Raw genomic sequence first — 23,564 nt, forward strand, 5'->3', positions numbered from 1 at the left:
CTGCGCTCTCTGGGAATGTCACGGGCAGAGAGCCTCCTCTCGGAGCCCTTCTCCCGAGTGTGACTAAGTCATGTCTGTGCGGTTTCCTGCTGGAAGTCTGCCCCTCACCCCCACGGGCCGTGAAATCCCTACGTTTATTTACATCTCCCTGATTGCTAGTCAGGAACAACACCTTTGCACATGTTCTTCGGCCATTTGGATCCCTCTTTGCCGACCTGCTTCTTTGTCGCCCGTTTTCCATTGCACTGTTGGTGGTTTTCTTACTGATTTGCAGGAGTTCTTCCGATTTTGTGGGTACTCGTCCTCTGTGGTCGTCTGTTTACTCCCGGAGGTGGTGTTTGCCCATTAGGTCTTGATTTTAGTGCCCTTGACTCGGTCAGTCTTTTCCTGTATGAATATTGTTTAAGTTTTAGGAAAACCTTCCAAACTCTGAGCTCACGAAGATAATTCTTCTAGATTCAGTTCTAAAGGCTTTCGAGTTTTGCTTTTCTTCGTAAGTCTTCAATGGCCCGGAATGCCAAGAATGAATTTTTGGTGCATGGCGTGAGGGTCCAGCCTAACGTTTTTCCCATGTGGACAGCCAGCTGTCCCCGAACACTCTCCCCCACCCTGTACCGGCCACCTCGGATACGCAGCGAGCGTCCCCGTGCACGTGGGCTATTTCCGAAGGCGCCACCCTGTCCTGCTGGCCGGCTGCCTCTCTTCGTATCGGCGGCACCCCATCTCAGGGGCCATGGCTTCGCAAGAAGTGCCAGTGTCTGGTAGAACCAGGCTCCTAGCTCGCTGTTCTTCAAGAATATTGTTGATTCTTGGCTTTTTGCATTTCCGGATCAATTTTAGAATCAGGTGCCAGGTTCCAACACACAAACGTTAGGATTTCTATCAAGGTTTGAGGAGACTCTTCACTTTCAGTCTTCAACTCAGAGCAACAAAAGTATTTTTCTCCCCTTTGTTAGGTTATGTCTTCTTTTTTTTTTTTTTTTTTTTTTTTGGTTATGTCTTCTTGAATGGCTCTCATCAAGGCTTTATCATTTCTCCTTAGGGTTCTTGTATATCCTTCATTAGACACTGAAGAATTTTCTGTACTATTATATAGAGGGGTTGTTTGTTTGTTTGTTTTATTTAGGGTTGTTTGTTGTTTTTTTACTTTTGTTTTCAAAATACTTGTTTTGATGTACAGGAGGGGCAAAATAGTTTAGAGCATCCTGTATATCTTTCACCAGCTTCCCCTACTGTCAGCACTGTATATAACCACAGTGTAATTACTAAAACTAAGAAATCCACATTGCAGCAACAGTGTTATTAAGCTACAGTTCAGTTCATTCATTTGGATCTCCCCAGTTTAACTACTACTGTCCTTTGTTTCAAGATCCATCAATTACAGTTGCATGTACATTTATATTTGGCGGGTCTCAGAGTCTTTTCTGATCTGCGAAATCTCCTCCTCGGGCCTTCTTTGCTCTCCATGACCTTGACACTTGTGAGGACGACCGGTTGGGTGTCAGTGTCCCACAGTCGGGTTTGTCTGGTATCTCAGGGTAACACTGGGGTTATGGGTTTGTGGGGAGCAGAAGTGAGGTGCTTTGCCCCCTCTATCTCATCAGGATTCATGACATCAACACGATTTGTCACTGGTGCTGCTAGCCTTGACCCGCGTGGCTGAGGCTGTGTCAGATTCTTCCACCATCGAGTTACTGGTTTCCCCTTTCCAAAGCCGCCTCATGGAAGCGGTCCCTGAGTCTGCCTCAAGGGGAGGGGCCTTGTGTTCTGCCTTCTGCGGGACAGGGTGTGAAAGAGTCAGTGGACGAAGGTTAAAACCACCACAGGGAGGAAGGGAGACCTGAGGGGAGATGCTTTGAAGTTTCTCCTTCAAGTTCCACCTATTGATTTGAGCATTCATCCATGGAAGATCTGTCCCTCTCTTCCAGTTATTTAGTCGTTAGTTTATATCAGTATGGACTCAGGAAAACTTAGGTTTTGAGCTATAATTCAATACTACCATTATTTATTTTGTTGCTCAAATTGTTCTGGCTTTGGCCCCTGAATTGAGAGTCCTTTGGGGTAGGTTCCTGTGTCCACTTGACATATCCCCCATCCATTTTGTATATTTATTTTTTGCCCATTCTCTTCCTTTTGAGCACTAAACAGTACTTTGGGCTCCTTGTATTTTCTCTGCCCGAGTCCTAGAATCATCATCATTCAGCCAGAGAGCCCTGCTTCCTTTGACTGGAAAATGAATGGTTCTTAGAAACCAGGATCTGGCACTGGGTGTGCTTGTTACTCCCAGGTTGTCACTGCTTCTAGGGCCTCCCAGAGGGGAGTGAGGAAGTATATGAATGTCCATAACCCAAGCACACACATGTATCTGTATTTATAGCTGCATCTGCAGTAAGCTAAATACAAGTTCATACAGAAATTTCCGGCCACAGGGTTCATTTGTACCCACCCCCATCATACACACTGTGTTTGCTACTATATTTCTCTGACGTTAGAAAACTGGATCCCATTATCTATAATTTATTTACTTACTTGTTTAACATGTGTACATGTAGTTCCCTTCCGAGAAACAACATTACCAACTAGAGCACTGTGTTTATGACGGTCAAAAGATGGTTTCCTAAAGCTTAGTAGGCCACCTCCTTCTTCCCCTTCTTTCCGTGCTATACAGTACTATGTCATACATTCATAGCACAGAATTCACTTTTCACAGTCTGCTTTCATTCCTAGGATCCTCCAACAGGCTGGTTGATTTTTTTGTTTTAAGTTTGCATCCAGTAAAATTCATGCTTGGAGATACACAGTTCTGCGGGTTTTGACAAATGCCTGGATTCACGTATCCACCACCAGAGCATCACAGAGAGAAGTTCCACAGCCCTAGAAATTCCCCCGTGTAACCCTTTGGAAGTCAAATACTCCCCCTCCCATAAACACTAGCAGCCATTGATCTGTTTTATGTCCTCGTAGTTCTGCCTTTTCAGAATGTCATATAAATGGAATCATATAATATGTAGCCTTTTACATCTGGCTTCTTTCACTGCTTAGCAAAATGCATTTGAGAGTCACCCATGTTGCTCCATGAATTATTAGTTCATTTCTTTTGATTGCGGGGTGGTGTTCCATTGTACGGATAGAGCACAGTTCGTTTACCCATTCACTTACTACTGAGGGATGTCTTAGCTCTTTCCAGCTTTTGGCGACCATGAATGAAGTTGCTATTCATGTTTATGTACAGGTTTTTATGAAGATAAATTTTTGATTCATTGTGTAAATATGTGGGAGGAGGACCACTGGGTCACACCGCCAGTGCACATTTTTAAGAAGCCGCTGAACTTTTTTCCAACATGGCCATAATATCATTGTGCATCCCCGCCAGCAGCCTGTGAGTTTCAGTTGCTCCATGTCCTCGTGAGTGCGTGGTATTGTCAGGCTTCAGGTTTTGTTTCTTCACAAAATATAGCCATTCCAGTAAAGGTCTCATGGTGACTCACTGTAGATTTATCTTGCATTTCCCTAACAACTAGTAATGTTGATTGAACTGAGAATCTTTCTATGTACTTTCTTGTAATCCATTTCTTAAATTGGGTTGGTGGCCTTTCCTGCTGTCAAGTTATACGAGTTCTTTATATATGCTAGATACAAGTCCTCAACCAAATAGGAGATGTGGAAACACCTTCAAGTCTGTAGCTTATTTCTGCTTCCCTTAGCAGTGTCTTTTGCAGAGCTAGTGCCTTAATTTTGATAAAGTCCAATTTGTTAATTTTTTCCTCTCACTGACTGAGCTTGTAGTGTTGTACTTCAAAACTCATGGCCAAATCCAAGATCCAGAGACATTCTTCTGAGTCTTCCTCAAGAAGTTTTATATTTTATGTTTTATGTTAGTTTCTGAAGATTGTATACAGTACTTCTACATTTTCAGATCGTTGATGAATACACATAATGTTAGGCATAAATGCTAAATGTATAAAAATTTACACAACATTCATACATTTAGATCACAAGTAAATTTAAGAGATGGTTGTATTACTTTGAAGTGGGAAAATCTTCCTTTTTCATAAAGCAAAAGATAGGCATATCACTTTCGACACATAAAACATTTTCTACGATAAAAACAACCATACTGAAGGCTACTGGGGAAGATATCTGTGCCTTACATGACCAAAGGCTAATAATATCTTTAGTATATAAACAGTTCCTACAAGCTGACAAGCAAAAAAGAGCAAAAGGTATGAACAGGCAATTCTGCAAGAGAGTGCAAACAGCCCCCGAGCCAGAAAAGGCCCTCGGCACAAAAGGAAAAACAGCACCCTTGTCTTTATCCATGCCTGGCAGGCCCTGGGAAGGGTGCCAGCAGCAGGTTTGGGCATGAACACGAGGAAGCTGTCACATTCACATGCTGCTGGTGAGGTCTGGATTGCTATAACTAATTGGGAAAACAATTAAAATTACCTAGGGAGCACCCTCTCGCCTGGCCCCAGTGTCACGTTTTCATATAATGGGTGGCGCATCATTGCCTTAAAGTCGTGGCTTAAAGCTCATGGAGCCTAGGGATCTATCAGCCACAGAACGGCTTAGTGACCTTAGCCATTGGTGTAAACCACGGACTATCATCCAACTACCAAAACAGAGATCCACATCTGTGGTACCTGTAAAAGAATGAGATGACAAGAACAGAGCTGTCTCACCTGGTATCAGCTGTTACGATGAGCTGAGGGATGAGCCAGGAATCCATTTGGCAGTTGACACGGGTGACCTTGCAGGAGGAGGGCCTTCATGAATCTTTGAGTTGTTTCGCTTTTTACAATGAGTACTTGCTTCTTTTAAAATATAAACTTTAAATGAAGAAAAGAAAACAGTCCAAATTGAAAATCGGGGTGGGGGGGTCAGCCAGGCATATATCCTTATCAGCCCCAAGCACCATCACCAGGTTGTTGGGCGTGAGCCCAGGAAGCTGGACACCACACCAGCAGCTGGGGCCAGAGAATTCCTGCACCCCTTGGGGTATGGGTGGCAGGTGTGGCACTGTGGCCTGAGCAGGGGGCTGGGGGCTCCATGGCTGCCCCTGTCTCCTGAGCTTGTGGCTCCTCGTGGGCAGGAGTGCCACCACCCTGGGTCTTCGCCGAAGACTGAGAGCGATGGCATGGTGGCAGGAGTCAGGGTCTCACCAGACTCCTGTGAGCTGTGTTTTACTGTTGACCTGAATGTCAGGTGTGAGCCTGGGGACAGGCCCTGCCACCTGAGCTCAGCTCAGGTGACCCTCACCCTGCGGAGGTGTCACAGACCCGCTGCTCCTCAGCCTTTGAGATCTCAGTCTCGTGGGGGCTGTTTTAATGGATCCTTGGGGCGGAAGCTTCACGGACCATCCCCACTCATCACCCAGCTCCGTGTGCGGAGGTCTTGTCAGTTTGTGGGAAGGTTCAGGGCATGCCAGTCCGTCCTCAGCTGGGGTGGTAGGTTGGGGTGGGCATCAGAGCCCAGCTCAGCTCTGGCTGGCCCCACGCCCCCTGCCCCATCAAGCCTTCCACGGAGGCCTAACGTACTGCCCCACGCCTCTCCCCACAGTGAAGAAGAGCCCCATGCTGCTGGAGGTGAGCACAGCCCACTTCATGAGAACCAACAGCTTCGCCGAGGACCTGGACCTCGAGGGGGAGACGCTATTGGCGCCCATCACCCATGTGTCACAGTGAGTGCCCGTGCGCCCGCCCAGGACGGGCTGGAGGGGTGTGGGGCGCGCGGGGGCCACCTCGGGGCCCGGCCCTGGGCCTCCTCACCCGGAGCCCGCCACTTGCCGCCTGCCCTCGGCAACCTGGGGCGGGCGGCCTGCTGCCAGGGGCCGGACCCAGTGCTGGGCACCGAGCGGGGAGGAGCGCCCAGGCATCGCCCGCCAAGTCTGGGAACATGATCCTCTTGTTTTGACTTATGGAAAACCAAACTGATCATTTTCCACTTGTTTGTGTGCCTTGAGCGTCTGAGAAGATTGTCTTTCTCTCTCCTCGCCCCCCCGCCCCCCAAAAAAGAGACGACTTTGTTTTCGAGCGTTTCCCCGTAGAGCCCCGGCCAAAGCCACGGGGCAGATGCCGAGCGCCGGCTGCCAGTTGCCGCCGCTGTCCTCAGGGGCTCCTTCAGGTGGAGGAAATGGCTGATTCTCCACGCCTTCCAGTTGGCCTTCCCCCGAGGCACAGCTGGCCTGGGACGCGCGCCCGGCCTCCCCCGCCATCGCCGCACCGCCAGGCCAATCCCCAGGGCCCCGCCGTGGTGTGACTCCCTTGCGAGCTATGACTCAGTGCTCCCAGCAGGGGCACCCAGTGTGACCGAGTGCTGGGGTCAGTGGGGCACTCGGGCCCGTTCCGGCCACCGCCCCACGGGGCTTCCCCTGCCATCAGACAGGCGCTCCCCTCAGCCCCACCCGGAGTCCCTCGCTGACGCGCTCCCCTCTCCACGGACCCGTCTCTGAAGGGTGTTTTCATTCTCTGGGGGTCTCGGAGTCCTCGTGGGCCGTGTGTGCCTTTGTCACCCTGTGCCCTGGGCCGGTGGCCTTTGCCTCGCGGGTGACCGGGGACGTTGGGACCCGGTGGGGGCTGCTCATGCAGGATGGGCAGGGTCGCGTAGCCAGAATGAGAGAAAGATGGGACTGGCTCAGGATGGGGCTTTGATGAGGCAGGACTCGCGGGCCATCTTTCCAGGCCCCCAGGCTCTGGGGACACTGGGCAGCACCCCGTAGTTGGAGGCTTGGTGGGAGCACCTTGTCCTCGTGGACACGGCCCTGGGGTGGGCTGCTGGGCTCCCACCCGTCCTGGAGGGGATGCGACAGGCTTGCTGGATGTGTGGCAGGAGCCGAGGCACGCACAAGGAAGGCAGGTGGGCCGTGCGAGGCAGGCCGGCGCCCCAGGCAGAGTGGGGGGACCTCTGTGGCGGAGGCCTTTACAGAGTCCAGGGCGCGACAGAGACCACAGAGTGCAGTTCTGCGGCTGGCGCTGTGGGCGGCACAGGTGCAGTGCCCACTCGGAGTGAGGACAGCCCGAGCCCACAGGGGGCCATGGCCCAGGGGCAGGTGGACTCCTCCCGGACCTCCCTGTACCTGCCACCCCTTCGGGTCCCCAGGGTCACTGTCCTGCCGGAGCCTGTTCTCCTGTATTCTCTTGGCTGTGGCCCAGCCCCTTGAACACACGCAGGGAGTCCCACCCTGGAAGGACAGGGCCACTACCACCATCCACCCAGCCGGGTGCTGAGGTCTCTCCAGCTCCCTGGCCCTGCAAGACCCTCACAGAGGAGCCCAGGGTGAGGGTGATGAAAGACTCGGGTCCCAGGTGGCTCTGTAGCCGAGGCCCCAATGGTCACCCCTTTGGAGGTGAGGGCCATCGGCGGCCCTGGCATGAGCACTCACCAAGTGTCCTGGGGCCACAGGCTGCCTACCTGCTCCGAAAGCCGAGGAGGCCGCCCACACCAGCAAGACTGGATCATCCGGACGCTAAGCTGTGTCTCCTCTAGGACTGTGGCCCTAGGCTTGCGGGATCCGGGGGCATCAGTGTCCTAAATGCCAGCTGTGGATCTTCCCAGGCTGGCGCCCCCAGAGAGGCAGGTTGGCTGCGGGGAGGTGTCTGCTGTCAGGCCCAGTGCCGTCGGGGCCTGTACCACAGTCGTCAGCCAGCCAGGTCCCCAGGCTAGAACTTCTCCCAGCAGAGCCATCCAGAAGCAGTAGCTGGATGTGAAGCCCCTGGGAAGGGGGAAGGGGTCCAGGTGTCATACTTGGGTCATGGTGGGGCTGGGAGCAAGGAGCCAGAGGGGCAGCAAAGGGCCACCTCATGGCATCGTGGTCCGGTCAGGGCATAGTCAAGGCTGAGCTGGCAGGGGACCTGCACCAACATGTCCTCAGTACAGGGTACCATGCCTCGGGGAGCCCCAGTGGGGAGAGTAGGGTGGAGGCTCACTGAGAGGTTTTGGGGCCCAGGACCTCAGCACTGCTGGGGCTATAAGCTGGGCAGAGGCCCCAACCTACCCTGACTGTTAGAAGGGGGGGCTCCGGTGGGCACCGTGCCTGCCCTGTGTACCGGTGCTGGGGCTGCGTGCCTCCACCGCCAGCCAGCCCTCCTGGTGATCAGTGCCCCTAAATAAATTTGGCTCCGGCGGCTCAGGGACACTCCTATCAACTGCCCGGCCCTGCGGGCCCAGCACGGGGAGCAGACGCCCACGCCCCGGTGTGTGTGCTAGGGCAGGGGTGCACACGGGGGTCTCACAGGGGGCAGAGTGGGTGGGAAGCAGTTACTGAAAAACAGATTCATTTTTCTTCAGCATTTTACTGAGGTTAAGTGTATTACCACGTTGGGTCAGTTCCAGAATTCAAATTAAAAGCATAAATAAAGACACATTTTGTTTCCATCTCAAGCTCTCCCCACCCGCTGGGCCCCAGGGAGGTGAGGTCACTGCAGCCTTGATTACGGGAAGGTCCCTGGGGCTGGGCGAAGCTCCTCTTTCCGGGGCCTGCTGGCCATTGGTGGGGCAAGGGGTGGGGGCCCGGGGGCCGGTGAGCAGGCCCGGCGCAAACTAGGGAGTCGCTGGGACACAGCGGGCTGGGGAGGCGGCGTGGTCCTGGCGCTGTAAGCAAGCCCCACCCCCATCCCCGTGCAGCCCTGGGGCCCCCCCACAGCTCCGGGGAGCTGGGCCACGGCCTGACACACACCTTTCAGGCAGAAGTCTGCCTCGAGCTTCTGCACCTGCGTCCCCCACTCAGAGCCTTGCCACAGGGCTTCCAAGGGGCAAGTGTGAGGTAGAGGTAAGGTAGAGGTAGAGGTAGAGGAGCATCCAGGGTAAAAGGGGGACCGGGGGAGCCCCCTCGTGGGCTCCTGCCCCCTGGGGGCCCCTGGCAGGACTGTGGGAAGGAAGGGCCACCGCTGTGTGCATGCCCACGCCTCACACATGGCATCCCCATCTGAGACGGCCTTGTCACTCATCTTCTGCCATCAGAGGCTGGCTGTGTCATCCTCAGCTCGCTGAGGCCCAGGCCATGTGCTCTGGCTGTCAGGGCCTCCGTACCAGCTCCCTGAGCCCTCAGATTGGGCCCTGGGACCCTTCTAGGGTGTCTAACTCCCTGCCCAACCCTCAGTTCCTAGGGAGCAGGGTACGTGTGGCTCCTCTGAGGTGCTCTCTCCCTGGCACTCCTGAAGCCCCAGGCCACATGAGCCCCAGGACTGCAGCTCCTGCCCCACCAGGGCCAGGCCAGCCTCACCTGAGGGAACAAGGTGGTGAGGGCCGTGAATGCTTCGGCAGGGGTGTTGGTGTGCAGGGCAGAGTGCAGCTAGGTCAGAATGGCCTCAGCATGAGCATCTGTGGCTCTGACTGGGCCTGGGTACCCTCGTCCCAGCAGCCTCAGGAGACAGCGGCCACTTCTGTGAAGCCCCCCACTCCCTGCCCAGCTGCAAGGCAGCCAGACTGGCCAGGAGTCCACATCTGTCCCATACCCCAGGCACCTGGTGCAAGAGGCCAGGCCTGCTGCAGACACTGAAGCCTCAGGCTCCTCTGGAAGAGTTGACGCCTGGTCCTCTCCAGGTCTTCGGTTATGGCATCCTGGCTGGGCGAGGCTCCTGCTTACCAGCCACCCCATCCTGCTCCTCAGGGGAGAGCATAGTGTGCCACCCTGCATACAGATGGGCATGGGGAGGACCACAGGCCTCCCCAGAAGGGAGGCAGAGGGAAGGCAGGGCTGGGGCACTATGGGGCCCACCAGGTGACCACGAGCACCTCCCTGGCAACTATGTGCTTGCTGGCCTCCCATGACAGGACAACCCGTAGATCCTTGAGCAAAACCAGCCCCATGTGCGTTAATTAGAATTTCCATGTCTCCAACTTTCTCCTGGACCCTGTGGAGTCTCATGCCAAAATGCTCAAGTGTGTCTTTTCCAGAAAGGCCGCTGCGGCCTGGCTTTCGTCCACATCACTGCTAATGTCTCCTGAATTCTGCGTTTGTCAGCGAGGCTAGGGCCAGCCTCGTGCCTTCTGGTAATGGGGGCAAATGTCACAAGGCTCGGCCCCACACTCAGTAACATGGACCGGAGCGCTAGCTCTTTGGTTGGGACCAGCACGGCCCAGGACATCTCGGAGGCCTGGGGCAGCTGTGGCCTGCTCCCATGGACCCAGAGGCGCCAGGCGCCACACCTCTTCGAGTGGCCATGCTTCTTGCTTTGTTTCTTGCCCTGCAAACATTGGTGGGAAAGGATGAGGAGGCCGCTCCGGGGCTAGTGTCCAGGGGGATGAAGGAGGGGGCTTGCCAGGAACAGATGAGACCAGTTTGTCTTTCCAGACCGGTGTCCTGTCTTCTCTGGAAGCTCCAGACCACCTCTGTCTGCGTGAGGTGCCAAGGAAGCCCCGTGGGAGCCGGCCCGGGAGTGCTGTGCAAAGCTGCATGAGTCACAGGCCCCGTCAGAGCCTCCCAGCCCCGGCCAGCTCAAACCCGTCTCTGAAATGCACGGGGGGATTAAATGTTCTCCTAATTAAATTAAAAGCGAGGCGGAGTGGCTCAGTGGGAAAGAGACGGGACTGGGAATCAGATGCCCTCAATCTGGCTCTCAGCCTGCACCGGCCCAGCTGTGGGCCGGCCCTAGAGGCCCCCTAACCTCTGGGAGCCTCACTTCCTCCATCTAAGCACGTGAGGAGGATGCAGCCCGCCTCCCGAGGCCACCGCTCTGGGGAGTGGGCCCTCAGTCCAGGTAGAAGGCCCGGAGGAACGTGGGAGGCTTCTTCCTTCCTCGGTGGCCGTGGCGGTATCGCCTGGTCTCGGGGTGCCCCCAGGCTGGGCTCAGTGCTCTCCTCCGACAGGTCTTTGGTGAGGTTGGTCTGGACCAGGCAAGGAGTGCTGGAGAATGTCAGAGAGAGGGAGCATCCGTACCCCAGAGGTGGGTGGAGAACAAAGTGACTTCACAGACAGCCCTGGTGTGGCTACGGAGACCTTTCTGGCAGTCCTGGGCCCCCTCACAGTGTTTCCCTAAATCTGGAAAGGAGGCTGAGCCCTAGGGCGGCCGGGTCAGGAGGCCTGAGTCGGGGTCCGGGCCCACCCCTCTCCGGGCACAGGTGGTCCGGCTCTCAAGTTAGGCCCAGAAAGTTCCATCCTTGCATCTAGGCCACTTTGACCATTCTGGTTGAAGGACAAAGTGCGCACAGATGAGCACACACATCTCAAGAGCACTTGGGACATGTCAGCCCAAGGCCGCTCGTAACTTGCACCCAGGCAGAGCGACAGAGGTCCCCCGGGGGAATCCCCGGGGCTCCTACTTCCTGTCCCACATTCTAAGGGTCACCGCTGTCTCCGCTTCTGGCAGCAGGACTCTGCGCTGCCCATTGCCGAACTTTCTAGAGTCAGACGCTCCCGGCGCACACACCGTGCGGACGTCTGGCTTCCCGGGCTGAGGGCCGCGTGGCTGCAGGGAGCACCGCTGGCACGCCACCGTGTGAACGGCCCACACTTTGTTTATCCGCTCTATTGTCGACGGCTGCGTGGACTGGTGCCAGCGGCGGGTTGTTATCATTAGTGCTAAGAATATCCTGTACAGGCTTTTTGGCGACGGTACAGGCTGCATTTCCGGTGCGCGCTGCCTAGGTGTGGGGCCGCCGGGCGCCCGACTGCGTGTTTACTTTCCCTGGGTCCTGCCGAGCGCTTCCCCGGGCACGGCCGCCCCGCCGCCAACGCCACTTCTCGGGCTTTCCCTCTGGCCCGGCGGGCGGCGGCAGGGATCTGCGGCATCGGGTGGGAGGCGTCCCCGCCTCGGTCCTCGGTCCGATGCTGTCCTTGGTGAAGAGGCGCAGGTCTTGTGCCCATTTTATTCTGGGTGACCTCTTCTCCGTGATGGACCTCTTCTCGTTCTGTCTTCACGCATCCCGGTAGGACTCATGGGCGGCGGGGACGTGCGTGCCGAAGTGTGCCTGCACACACACACCCGAGCACACCTAGCACAGAAATCCCCCTCCCTTCGCGGGCCGTCCCTTCCTCTCTCGAGGGCGTCTTTTGATGAACAGAAGAACTTTAAGTGAACTCTTAATGTGATCCAGTTAATCAAACATTTCCTTTCTGGATAGTGCTGTTTGTGTCCTATTAAAGAAACTTTGACTACTCCAAGGTCATAAAGATATTCTGATTTTTTCTAAAGCTTTATTAGCTCACCTTTCACATGTAGATCCGTGGTCCATCTGGAATCGATTTTTGCATCCAATGTGAGGCTGAGGTCAAGGTACATTTTCTCCCCCTTGGAGACGCAGGCTGGCTCAGTACCCTCCACCCCCTGGCCAGCTCCGCACCGTCCCACTCCGGTTTGGGGCCCTGCGCAGCTCTGCAGGGCAGACTGTAGCCCTGGCTCCGTCGTTTGATAACAGGTCTGGGGCCAGTGGAGAAGGCTCTGGCTGGGTCCCCTGCCTCCAACGGGCCTGTCTCTGTGCAGCCCACCTCTCCCCCTGACGGCCAGCATCCTCTCTAGGTGAGGAGAATGAACATCGTCATGATACCAGGTCTTTGCAGCTGTGGCCTCCACGCATCCCCCGTTGACTCCAAATTCCTCTCCAGTTCCCCACTGTGTTCTGTAGGTTCCGGTCCCGTGGTTGCCTGTGGCCTATGAGAGGTTTACTCCTCATCAGTTGATGTTCGAGTATTCACCCCAGGGAAACGGTCTTCCCAGGAACCCCAGCTGGGAGGGACACTGGGGCAGTCAGCTCACCTCTGAGCCTTGGCGTCCTCTCACAGACCCTGGAGACGGGCCTCACGGGGCGGGTGTGAGCGCTTGAGGCCCTGAGGCCCATGTCCAGCCCGGTGCCTCCTTCGAGAGTGTGCCTGATAAATGTCACCTTGGTTTGGGAGACCCCACGAAGACGTCCCTTACTTGACCTGAGGGCTTGGTAAAGCACCAGATCACAAGTGTCCATGGGATACGGTTGGGGTCAGTGTGTAGCCATTAGGTACCATCACTCACCAGGTCTGCCTGCAGGCCTTCGAGCCTCGGGCTCCACGTGGGCTGGAGGCAGGTGCACCACCCACACCCTGTCGTAGCAAAGAAAGGAGCTCCGGCTCCCATACAGGTGCAGGGAGAGACCTAGGCCCCCCATGTCCTGCTTCTTCGGCAGGGAGGGCCATCCTGCTGCCATGTGTCCTCCTCGCCATCGGGCCTACCCGCCAAGGATGGTGATAGCCTTCCAGCAGAGATGGGCAGCATGGGCCTGGTGTCCTGCCTTCTCTTGGCCCCGTGCAGCCCCCTGGGCGGCCTAGCAGAGGGACAGCCCAAATATGGCTGCAGCGGTCACGGGCTTGCTGGCTGCCAGGTGCTCAGAAGAGGCTGCATGTCTTGTGTCAGGTTTGCGAGCAGAGGCTGCGCTTAGCTGAGATGCACAGCTTGTGTCCTTATGGGTCCAAAACAAGCAGAGGGTCGGTACCTCTGCTTCTCGGGAGAGTCAGGACTTGCAAGTGTCACTTGCGAGGTGGGGACAGAGCCAGGGCTCATCTCCAGGCAGGCGGTCTCTTGGGGAGCCCAGGTCCTTGAGGGGGAGGCCAGGCTGGTTCCCGGAGGGCTGGTGGGCAGGGAAGTCACAAGCCCACAGAGACAAGGCGGCCGGCATCTGGTGTGGGGTCTGGGCCTCCCAAAGTGTTCCTGTGGCCCATCAGCAGGAGAGACGGCGCGTGGAGCGAGTCAGTGCTTTGGCCGAGTGTCTCTTCCTGGCTGCCTGCTCCGAGAATTCTGCACGGTCTCTCCACACACCGTGGGCCTGGCACCTCCATGCAAGGAGGGCAAGGCTCATCTGCCTCGGGAGGCCTGGGGCACCACCTAGGAGGAAGTCTTCATGGAGGGAAGGGGAAGAAATAGTGGAGGTGGGGGGGGGGGGGACAGGAGTCCAGTCCGGCCTCAGAGGCAGAGGCTGGCACCCTGTCAGCCCCACACCCTTACCCTGACCCCACGACTGCTTTGATCATCTCCGTAAGTGACGTCTGCATGTGGGGAGCAGCCCCAGCAGCCCTCTTGAAAGACGGCGCTGCCTGTGTCTGGGGAGCAGGGAAAGCCTCTGCGTTTGCATGGAGCTGCTCCCACTTGAGCGGGCATGACGGCCGCTCAGCGGGGTGTGCACACAGCTCTGAGACAGGATTGGTTTTTTTTTGTTGTTGTTGTTTTTTCGGGGCAACTCAAGGGATTTGCAAAGGGAATTGTGACTCTACGCGATCTGTCTCCTAAGACTTTGGAATTGAACCATCGTACAAGATCACACTATGCTGCACCCAAAGCTCAACACTTGCCACAGCAGTTTCCTGTGCTGCCCTGCTGGGGAAACTGAGACAGAGAGTGGGGTGCCATCAGTAGGCAGTAGAGGGCACATCTGGAAGATGGTGGGAAGTCAGGGCTGCTCAGAGCACAGAGCTCCACTCCCTCGCACACACACACACTCAGCGTCCTTCCCCATGGCCTCGCTGTAGCCAGGGACCTGGACCGGAGAGCCAGGGCCCCTGAGCAGGTGGGCAGCTCCCAGCAGCTGGCCCCAGGGCCCCTACCTCATCCCCCGTAGCCGGGCTCTGTATCTAGGGTATGAAGTGCAAGGTAAGGTCATGCTGGGACCTTTGGCTTCCAGCCTTTGAGTGTGCTCTGGGCCTGGCTCCCTGGCCCTGCCTGGGTGGCTCTGGGGCCCCGTGTTGTCCACTCCCCGGCCCAAGGACACCTCTCTTCTACCTATCCTTCCTCTTGGGCCTCTCAGTGGCAGGCTTGTGGTTCCCGTGTTGTCCTTACATCCTGGACTTGTCAAATCAAGTGGAATCTTTCCCAGTTAAAAACACTGGAATGCTTTTTTTCCAGCTTTTCTTTTTGAACTGCCCCATGGAAGCCCCCAGCTGGGTGTGTGGGCTCCAGGTGGGAGCTCCTGGGGGCCTGGATGCAGGGCGAGGCTGTAGCAGGAACAGGGGGCAGACTCATGAGATGGGGGTGGCCCGGGTGGGGCAGTGCTCCCAGCATGATTGAGCTCAGGCTGGCAAGTGTGTGCGGTCTGGGGCTGGTGCCACCCAAGAGGTCCAGAGGACTTCATCTGAGATGATGTCCCAGTTACCCCCACAGTCCGTGGCAGCTCTAGGCTCACAGGCCTCTCCATCAACAACCCCCATCCTGTCCTGGGTGGTAGACTTTGTCAGACCAGGGGGCCTAGGTTTGGGGTAGGGAAATATCTCTGTAGGTTTCAGGAGAAACAGCTTGGGAAGTGGGGACCCTGACACCAGAGATGAGAGGACCGTGCCCAGGGGATATGCCAGCTGCTGACAGAGCTGGGACAGGCCCTGGGATCCTGACCCCGAATCCCATGCATGTTTGCTGTTCCAGCAGGGCCCATCTGCTCTAGTAGAACCTGCATCCCACCCCACACCAGGCCTAGGTCAACTGACTACCCCAACCCTTGTTGGTAGGGTAGCCTAGCCAGGGCACTTCCCTGAACGCCATGCTCTGGGCACCTGGCTACCTGGAAAGCAGCATGACGCACTTCCTGAAGGCCATGGCCGTGGCCTTCTCCTCCTGCTGCTTCTCACACACACAGACCCTCCCCAAGGGATGCGGGAAGAGTGTCCCTCAGTTAAGTCCACTGTGGGCCATGCTTGGAAGGAGAAGCCAGTAGAGCCGAGGCATTCCAGAAACACTAAAATGTAAGGTCTGCGCTGGCCAGAAGGGACAGTGCCGTGGCCTCTCAGGCCACTGCAGGACCTTATGGCACTTGGCCCGAGACCCCAGTGAACACGACCAGGGCAGGGGTGCCAGCACTCCCAGCTCAGGAGGGTCAGAGTGGCCCTGAGCAGGGGCAGGAGCCCAAGCAGAGACTCCAGCCCAGGCTGTAAAGCTGCAGCCTCCCCCCGGGCAGAAATGCAAGGCCCAGGAGCCCCCACTTCTGAAAAGAGTCTCCCGAGCAGACAGAGGGGCCTGTCTGGGGGGATATGGCTTGGCTCTGATTTAGCAGCAGACCTGCTCTGCCGGGTGCTGGGCCTCCGTGGGTGCTGAGCACCTGAAAAGCCAGCAGTGCTCCTGCTCATCAGTCCTCACCACCTCCGAAGACCTGTGGGACGACCATATTCTCCACCTGTTGCTACCTGGCCACGCAGGTGGCGAGGTCCCAGGGACTGGGGTCAAAGAGAAGCTAAGCGTGACCAGCCTGTCCACCGTGTGTGGCTGATCATGGACTTGTCTCATTTACTGGGCTGCTGTTGGTGTACGCCTGTAAATGTTTAACTCCCGAGGATGCCAGATCTCAGGGCTCAGAAGGCCCAGCCTGGATGGTGGGGTGGGGGCGGGGGGCAGTGCTTCTCATGGTGTGTGGGGAGCGTCTGCTGGGGGGGGGCACCGGGGCAGCAGCCAGGAGGGTACAGGTGGGATGTGAAGAGGGACTTCCCGCAAGGAGCTCGGCCCTGGCTGTGCTGTTCGGGGAGTGAGAACTGCTGAGAGGAGGCCCCGGGTGGGATGCCCAGCCCCTCGGGCCCCTCGGTGGTTTCCGGCTGCCTTGGGCTTGGGGTGCGGCCCCCTCGTTGGCGCTTGCTGGCCGCCCCATGAGGGCCTGGCCGAGGTCTCCCTGCCGGTGGGGAGGGAGGTGTAGAAGCGGGGTTGTGTGGCCACCCAGTGTGGGCTCAGGAAAGGAAGGAATGTGACTGAGGCCGGGTGTGGCTGAGGAGAGCACAGCCAGTTGTGGGTTTTTCTTGGGGCCCAGATAGACGTGAGCCGAGATGGAGGCCCCTCTCTCTGGGCCCCCACCACACACACTAGGACCTTTCTTCAGTGTGTGGCTGTGGATCTGGGAGCCAAGGACACCCTCTGGAAATCTGAATTCCATTCGCTCTTGGCAGGGAGCAGCTTCCTGCTCGGGGAAGGTGTGTGCGCGTGTGTGCGCGTGTGCGCCCAGGGCCACGGGGGCTGGCCGAGGGAGAGGCACGTGGGCGGAGGGGTGTTTGAGGAGACGTGTAAGGTGACCCCGCGTTTCCCGGCACTGGATGGCACTGGCAAAGCCCGTCCCGAGGAGTTGAGACAAATACCTGGACTGAATGAATCAGAAACGTGCGGGCTGCGCTGCCTTTGAAATAATCTCTGGCTGAAAACAGTCACGGCTAAACATGCCTTTGAATTTGAAAGCCAGAACTTTTTGCAAAATAATTCAAAAAGTTTGTTGAACCTTAAACCTTCCCTGATGATTCCTTCCTTCTGAAGTTAACTCGTTAAAGTTGCTCCAATCCCAGCCTGGTGCCAGACCAGCTTCCTGGAAACCCTCGCCAACTGCTGGCCTTTGGAAAGGCTTGTCACCCTAATAGCTGTAAAAAAAAAAAAAAAAAAAAAAGGAAAAAAAAAAAAAAAAAGCCCCGCTCCCTGGGCACCTTGGCTGCAGTCTGAAAGGTCCTTTGTGTCCGCTCCAGCTGCAGAGTTTTCCAGGCCTCGCTTGTGGGGCTGACTGGAGCTGTTTCTCTCCGTGTCCTCTTACGGTGGCGGGCTCGGGGCTGGCTGCTTCCCGCCCGGCCTCCCCACGCCCAGGCGGGGGACGGGGATGCCAGGGCAGGGCCCCTGTGGAGGCTGCATGTGGACGCGTCCGGAGTGGGTCCCTGGCCTCGGCTTCCCCTCCGCGCCCCCCTTGTCCCAGCGGGGGCAGCACCTGGGCCCCCTCCTAGGTCAACAGTGTCACTTCCCCGGAGGACCCGGGTTCCACGCGGCGCCCACCCGCACCGTGCCGTTTCAGAAGTGGAGATAAGTCGCTCCTCCCCAAAGCTGGGTTTTGGCAACAGTAAAGCATGGACCTCAGCTAGGGTCCATGCTCCAGGTTTGGTGCTTTTCCGTATTTTTAAGTTGTGAGTATGCGTTAGAGAATATTTACATTAACACAGACAGGAGGAGGTGGGTCACTTGAAAGATACATCGTGTTGTCATTGCTGCGTTCATTAAAGTCAAAGATTACCTGAAAATGGGAAAGAGTTACATAAAAACTAAAGTATTTAATGAGACGCGGCAGCCAGAACATGCCATACACGTACACGCTCCTTTCTTTAGAGAATCACTCCTCTCCAGATCCTGCAGTGACAGACCACAGGCAGCATCTCATTTCCTAGGAGAGCCTGTCGGTCTGCAGAGGGGTGGAGGGCACCCCTTCCCATTAGAGTGGGGGTGGGCTCCCTGGGAGCCTGCCCAGGGTCTGCTCTCGCTCTGGTTCTGCCTTACGCTGTCAAAAACCTCTTTGTGCTGGAGCAGCCCCTGCTCCTCGGAGTGACATGAACCAGAGCCCACAGCACCATGCGGCAGAGCTGCCTCCCGCCAGCCTCCCCAGCCTCCGCACAGGGCTGCCCGTTCACCGCCTGGCAAAACCTCCGCACGCTCTGCGGCACACCGGGCTTCACCTACCGCAACGCTGTGCTAGGAAAACGGTCCTCATAATGGAGCGGGCTTTCCACGCACACACGGCAAAGCAGTCAGAGCACAAAATGGGCTACAGTGAAAAATCCGGCTGTCCCCACCCCAACCCCAAATTCCTGAGTTTCCTTCCCTAAAAGTTAGCACTGATAACAGTTTCTGATCGTCTTTTTCCCCGGTGTTTCATGTGAGCAAGTATGTCCGTGTGCATATCCTTACGTGTACCACCTTTTTCCATGAGGTGTCACGTGGTGTGCGTGTTTGTCCGAGGTTTCCCTTTTTTGAGCTAATGTATGGATATGCCATGCTTCTTTTTGGGCTGCCTGGGTGAGGTTGGTTTACATAGTGCAGCGCCTCCAAGAAGCACTGTTATTAAGTGTTCTGTGCGCACATTCACGTGGACACGCACACGCACGAGCCGGGGACAGCTGCGTGCCGTGTGGTTCCAGTGTAGTTTCCAGGAGACATGGCCTCTGCACTCAGCCCGCCACACCGGGCTTCCCCCACATGGGGCTACAGTCCTTATGGCATCGGTTCTGTTTCCGGTGAACACCAGAGCCCATCTTGCCTGAAAAGAGACATCCAGACGGTGGGGTGAGAGGGCCGTCGGGCCAAGGCGTCGCGCTTGGGTGGGTCGGCGAGCATCCCATCAATGGAGGCAGGGGTGGGCCGCACAGTGGGCCTGAGGACAAGACTTCCCTGCGGCTGGCAGGACTGGCCCAGCAGGGACATACATGGCGATCGGGGAGGCTCTGCAGCCTGGGCAGGAAGCGAGCACCAGGCACACGGAGAGAACGGAGCCCTGGCCGGTGTGCCGGGCTCTAAGGGGACGTTTCCGCAGCCCCTGAGCAAGGCCACTCGTTTGTTGGAGAACTCGCGGCCCCAGTGTGCACTGTTCAAAGGGAAGATGCCTGGGTGTTCTGGAGATGGGTCTATATTAAGACATCTAGCGCATCTCCCTATTAACAGCTGCAGAGCATTCCATTGTGCCGTTAGGACTGAACAATCCCCTATTGATGGATGTATAGGGCAGCTAAAGACGGCCATTAACCATTCAGATACGTACTAAGGAACTGCCCGATTATGAAATTAGCCCGTCCCTCCCACCAAACACTACTGTCTCCCCCCAGGCTTATCCCTGCTCCAGCTCTGTTGGCGGAGCCTCTTTCTAGGCTGTCCCTTACCAAACAAGCACCATACAAAGTGAATCAATTGTAAAGAAGAACTGGAAACCTTGCCAAGATGAGAGATTCCATGAAGGGAACTGAAGGCTGCCCCAGGGATCAAGCAGGGTTCCCCCAGTTACCGGGGGGAGACAAAATCAAGGCGGGTGCCTGGATGTGCAGCTCAGGCCAGAGCCAGTGAAGCAGTCGACGGTTGCGGACAGCCCCTCGCACTGCGGCGAAGCCCTCCCTTCTACGAAACGAGTCTTTCTGTGGAAAAGCTGCCGACGCCTGGGCTGTGGTGAAAGGTGCCCCACAGTGGTGCCGCAGGACGGTGGTGTCGCAGGACGTTTCACGGCCACTAGCCCCAGGCTGTCTCCACTCGCTCATTCCAAAATGAGCAGGTGTCTGCCGTGACAACAGCTTCTCCTAGGACAGGCTTGTGTTCACAGCTAGTGTCGATATTGTTCAAGGAAACCTCTCGGTCAGATCCGTGTTTCATTTAATTTCTGTCTCCATTCTAAGTGGATTCACTTCCAAAAGTCCATTTTCCCCATATGTACATGTTTTCACAGATCCTGCCAAATGGCAGCTGTGCCTGGGCCCGTGAAGGCGGCCCTGCCGGGGCCCTGTGCCCCCTGTACCCATGAAAGCAGCCCCATACACCCGTGACCGTGAGTCCAGGACTGTGAGCGGGCCCCTGGAGCCCATGACCGTGACTGTGAATGTGGCCCTGTACACCCTGCGCCCACACCCGCACCTTCCCCAAGCAGACATGCAGTCCTGGCTTTTATCTCCATTCATCTGATGGATGAGAAATGCCATGCTGGAGTTCTGATATACACTTATTATAAATGAGGGCTTTATCTCTTCAAATAATTAAGAGCATTTCTTCTGTGTTCCATCTTCCTAAATTCTCCTCTTTTTGAGCCCCCACCCCCCTTTTATTGATTGATAGGAAGTCAGCATGTGTCAAAAATATCTTAGCCCAGCTTTTCATTTGTCTTTTAGCTTCTATATTTTTCTGCTGGTGGGAATTTTAAATTTTGACGTGAATTTTGGCGGTGTTTTGTGACTTAGGGTCCTTTGTATACCTGAAAACACTTCTTTCTTCTGAGCTTGTTCTAATGGACTCTCCCGTGTTTTCTTCTGCCATTCTTTCACCTTTTTACATGGACATAGTGTTTCATTGGGATTTGGTGTAAGAAATCATTAAATGCAGTGTATTTTCCGGGCGTCTAACTAGTTGTCCCAACGCGAGCTGTTTGAGCGCATCACCTCCTCGCTGCTGACTTCACTGCTCCCTTGATCGTGTTTCAAACTCCCCTGTCATCTGTGTCCGAGTGTAGATGGGCTTCTGGACGACCAGCGGGCCAGGGACAGGCCAGGCTGGGTGCTCTGACTTGGGAACTTTATGATGTGCTTATCAGTATGGCAGGGCCTCCGTATCCCTATTACTGGAAGGCCAACGGGGGAAACTGCATTTCCCACGGCGCAGCCGACCAGAGAATCCAGGGCGTGGATCAAAACGCTCTTCAGATGTAGACACAGGATTAGCTCTGGAGCTGATCGGGAAGCTGAGTGTCTGGGGCCGAGGCCTTGCCTCGGCAGCTTGGAATGTTAGGAAGCAGGAGTGTTTGCTTCTTTCAGGCTTGCTCACATGGTAGAGTCCAGCTGCAGAGGGGATGCAGGTCTGACCCAGGGGCCGCTTCCCACCCATGTGTGATCCTGTGTGCTTCAGGGCATCGTAGGAAACGTGAGTTCAGCAACTCAGCAGAGAATAAGAGTTTAGAATAGTCCTAGTTCAAGGAGAAAGCTGCAGTAAGGATCTGTACGATCCAGCCAGCCCCACCCTCGGTCACCACAAGACCCCGACCCCATCAAGCCTGCTAGCTCAGGTGCTGGCACAAGCAGTGCAGGTCAGCACAGCTCCACGGCACAGCCCAGACCATCTGCTTGTCCAGGCTCCCTGGACCACTGCAGCCTTTCTAGCCTGTCCTTATGAAACCAGCCCAGAGGAATGCTGCCCCCAGTCCCCTGCCCCCCTGCTTGGAGTCCTCCTTTACGGACTTGGGAACAAAAACTTGTGGCTAAGGGCAAAGCTGCAGCAACAGCCCGCATTCAAACCCTGACTGTGCCACCCCCTACCTGCTGGACCTTGGGGGAGCTATGTGGCCGGAGTCTCAGTCTCCCCCCTCTGTAAAATGGAGATGACAAGAAAGCATGCCTTACAGAGGGCTGCTGGGAGGATTGCAGGGACCCCTGCATGGAGTGCAGAGACGGGTGCTAAAGCGCAGGAAGGCTACGGGGTGCCCAAGCAGGTGTGCATCTTTTACCACATTTACTATGCTGGCTGCCTGACGAGGCCACAGGGGAGGGAGTCTGAGTGAAGAGGGTCAGCTTCAGAAAGAAATGCAGTGTGTGCTCCTGAGACTATTTAGGATGCCGGGCAGTCTTTAAAATCCAGCCTTTCTGGAGCTCGAGAGAGCCAGGCTGCCACCAAAGAGCTCCAGATGATGCCTCTTCAGAACTTTACAGACCTTGGAATCAGCTTGTCTGATTAAAAGAAAAAAAAATGTGTGTGACCCTCTCATGTGTGTGACCCTCTACATTCTCTTGGTATTTTCTATGGAAGCTGCGATCAATTTAGATTAACTTAGAATTATCTTTTTTTTTTTTTACGAAAATGGCCTTTCTAGGCACAAATAGGAGAGGTTTATCTATGTTCAAAGAGCTATAAAGTCCCTCAATATTTTTCAGCCCTCTGTGTGGATTTTGTACATTTTAAAATTCATTATTGGGTATTTTTAGGACTGTTGATTTTTTAGTATGAGGATCATGATTCTTTTAATTAAACTTTTTATTTTGAGATAATTGCAGATTCATATGCAGTTGTAAGAAATAATTGATTCCATGTGTCCTTTACCACTTTCCCCCCACGGTGACATCTTGCAAACTGTAGGCTAAGATCACCGGCAGGATACAGACACTGCTCCAGTGGCACTCCTGTCATCCGCAGGGTCCCTCGTGTCACCCCTCAGAGCCATACGCGCTCCCTCCCACCAGCCGTGTCCTCAGCCTCGGCAGCCACCCATCTGTTGTGCATTTTTTGAAGCCTGTCCTGCTGAGCATGCTCTGTATGTGGGACAGCACACTAGGGGACCTTCTGAAGTCGACTCGTGCTCAACCCACCTCCCTGGAGACCCATCCAGGCTGCCGGGCCTCCACTGGCGTTCTCAGCACGACCCTCCCTGCTCCGGCTTGGATTTTTCAAAGCCAATGGACCCAAGTTACTAATATTTTCTGTAGGGTTATTGCCTTATCATAGATGAGATAGGTGTGTGTTCCTGTATCGTGTCAGCCTTGCCAGATGCGGACGTCAGTGGCATTTGGGCTCCGTTAAAGAGGCTCTGGAGGATTTCATCAAGAATGTGATTATTTTAAACTATATGCTCAAAACAAAACAAAAGTTCCTGTGAAAAAGTATTTTTTTGGTTTTGCTTTTCCTTTTTTTTAGCCATTTCATTGAGGTATGATTGGCATACCAAGTCTGTACAGAATGGACGTGTGCAGCATGATGAGTTTGGAGAGAAGTCACACACATGAGACCATCACTGTGATCTCAGCCATAAACTGTCCCTTAGCTCCCAGAGCTCCCTCTTACCCTATTGCTGGTGGTATTATTATTATTATTATTATTATTATTTTATTATTATTATTATTATTATTGAAGGGTGCTTCATGCCAAACCTGCCCTCCCAGCAGCCTGTGAAAGACACCGTGCAGTGTGGTTGACTGCAGCTCTGGTCCGGCCCCACTTGCCCCACGGGACTGACCCTCTGCGCCGGGGGGCTGACCCCAACCCCGCCCACCACCACCCTCCGCCTCCAGCAGTCAGGGCTTTAGACCCCTCATGTAACTGGCATCGTGCACTGTGTGTCCTCCTGCGTCTGGATTATTTCAACATCCTCCACATTCACCCATGTTGTCACAAATGGCAGGATTTCCTTCTTGTGAGAAAATTCTTGGACAACAGTTC

At 55.4% G+C, this 23,564-nt stretch overlaps 1 protein-coding gene and 1 long non-coding RNA gene across 4 annotated transcripts in view; one reads left to right on the forward strand and one right to left on the reverse strand.

Moving 5' to 3' along the window:
- Nucleotides 1-23,564, forward strand: part of KCNQ1 (potassium voltage-gated channel subfamily Q member 1) — a 323,020-nt gene that overhangs the window by 142,559 nt on the left and 156,897 nt on the right. For all 3 annotated transcript variants that reach the window (XM_038563590.1, XM_038563591.1, XM_038563592.1), the window contains one exon: nucleotides 5,560-5,680. In XM_038563590.1, the coding sequence (XP_038419518.1) occupies nucleotides 5,560-5,680 (121 nt within the window). The remainder of the gene's footprint in view (nucleotides 1-5,559; nucleotides 5,681-23,564) is intronic.
- LOC119864243 overlaps nucleotides 1-23,564 on the reverse strand; it is a 41,998-nt gene that overhangs the window by 1,243 nt on the left and 17,191 nt on the right. The window contains exon 2 of the long non-coding RNA XR_005373526.1: nucleotides 4,683-4,829. This is a non-coding gene — a long non-coding RNA (uncharacterized LOC119864243). The remainder of the gene's footprint in view (nucleotides 1-4,682; nucleotides 4,830-23,564) is intronic.

The sequence above is a fragment of the Canis lupus genome, chromosome 18 (assembly GCF_011100685.1).
Source record: "Canis lupus familiaris isolate Mischka breed German Shepherd chromosome 18, alternate assembly UU_Cfam_GSD_1.0, whole genome shotgun sequence".
In the NCBI taxonomy this organism is placed as follows: Eukaryota; Metazoa; Chordata; class Mammalia; order Carnivora; family Canidae; genus Canis; species Canis lupus.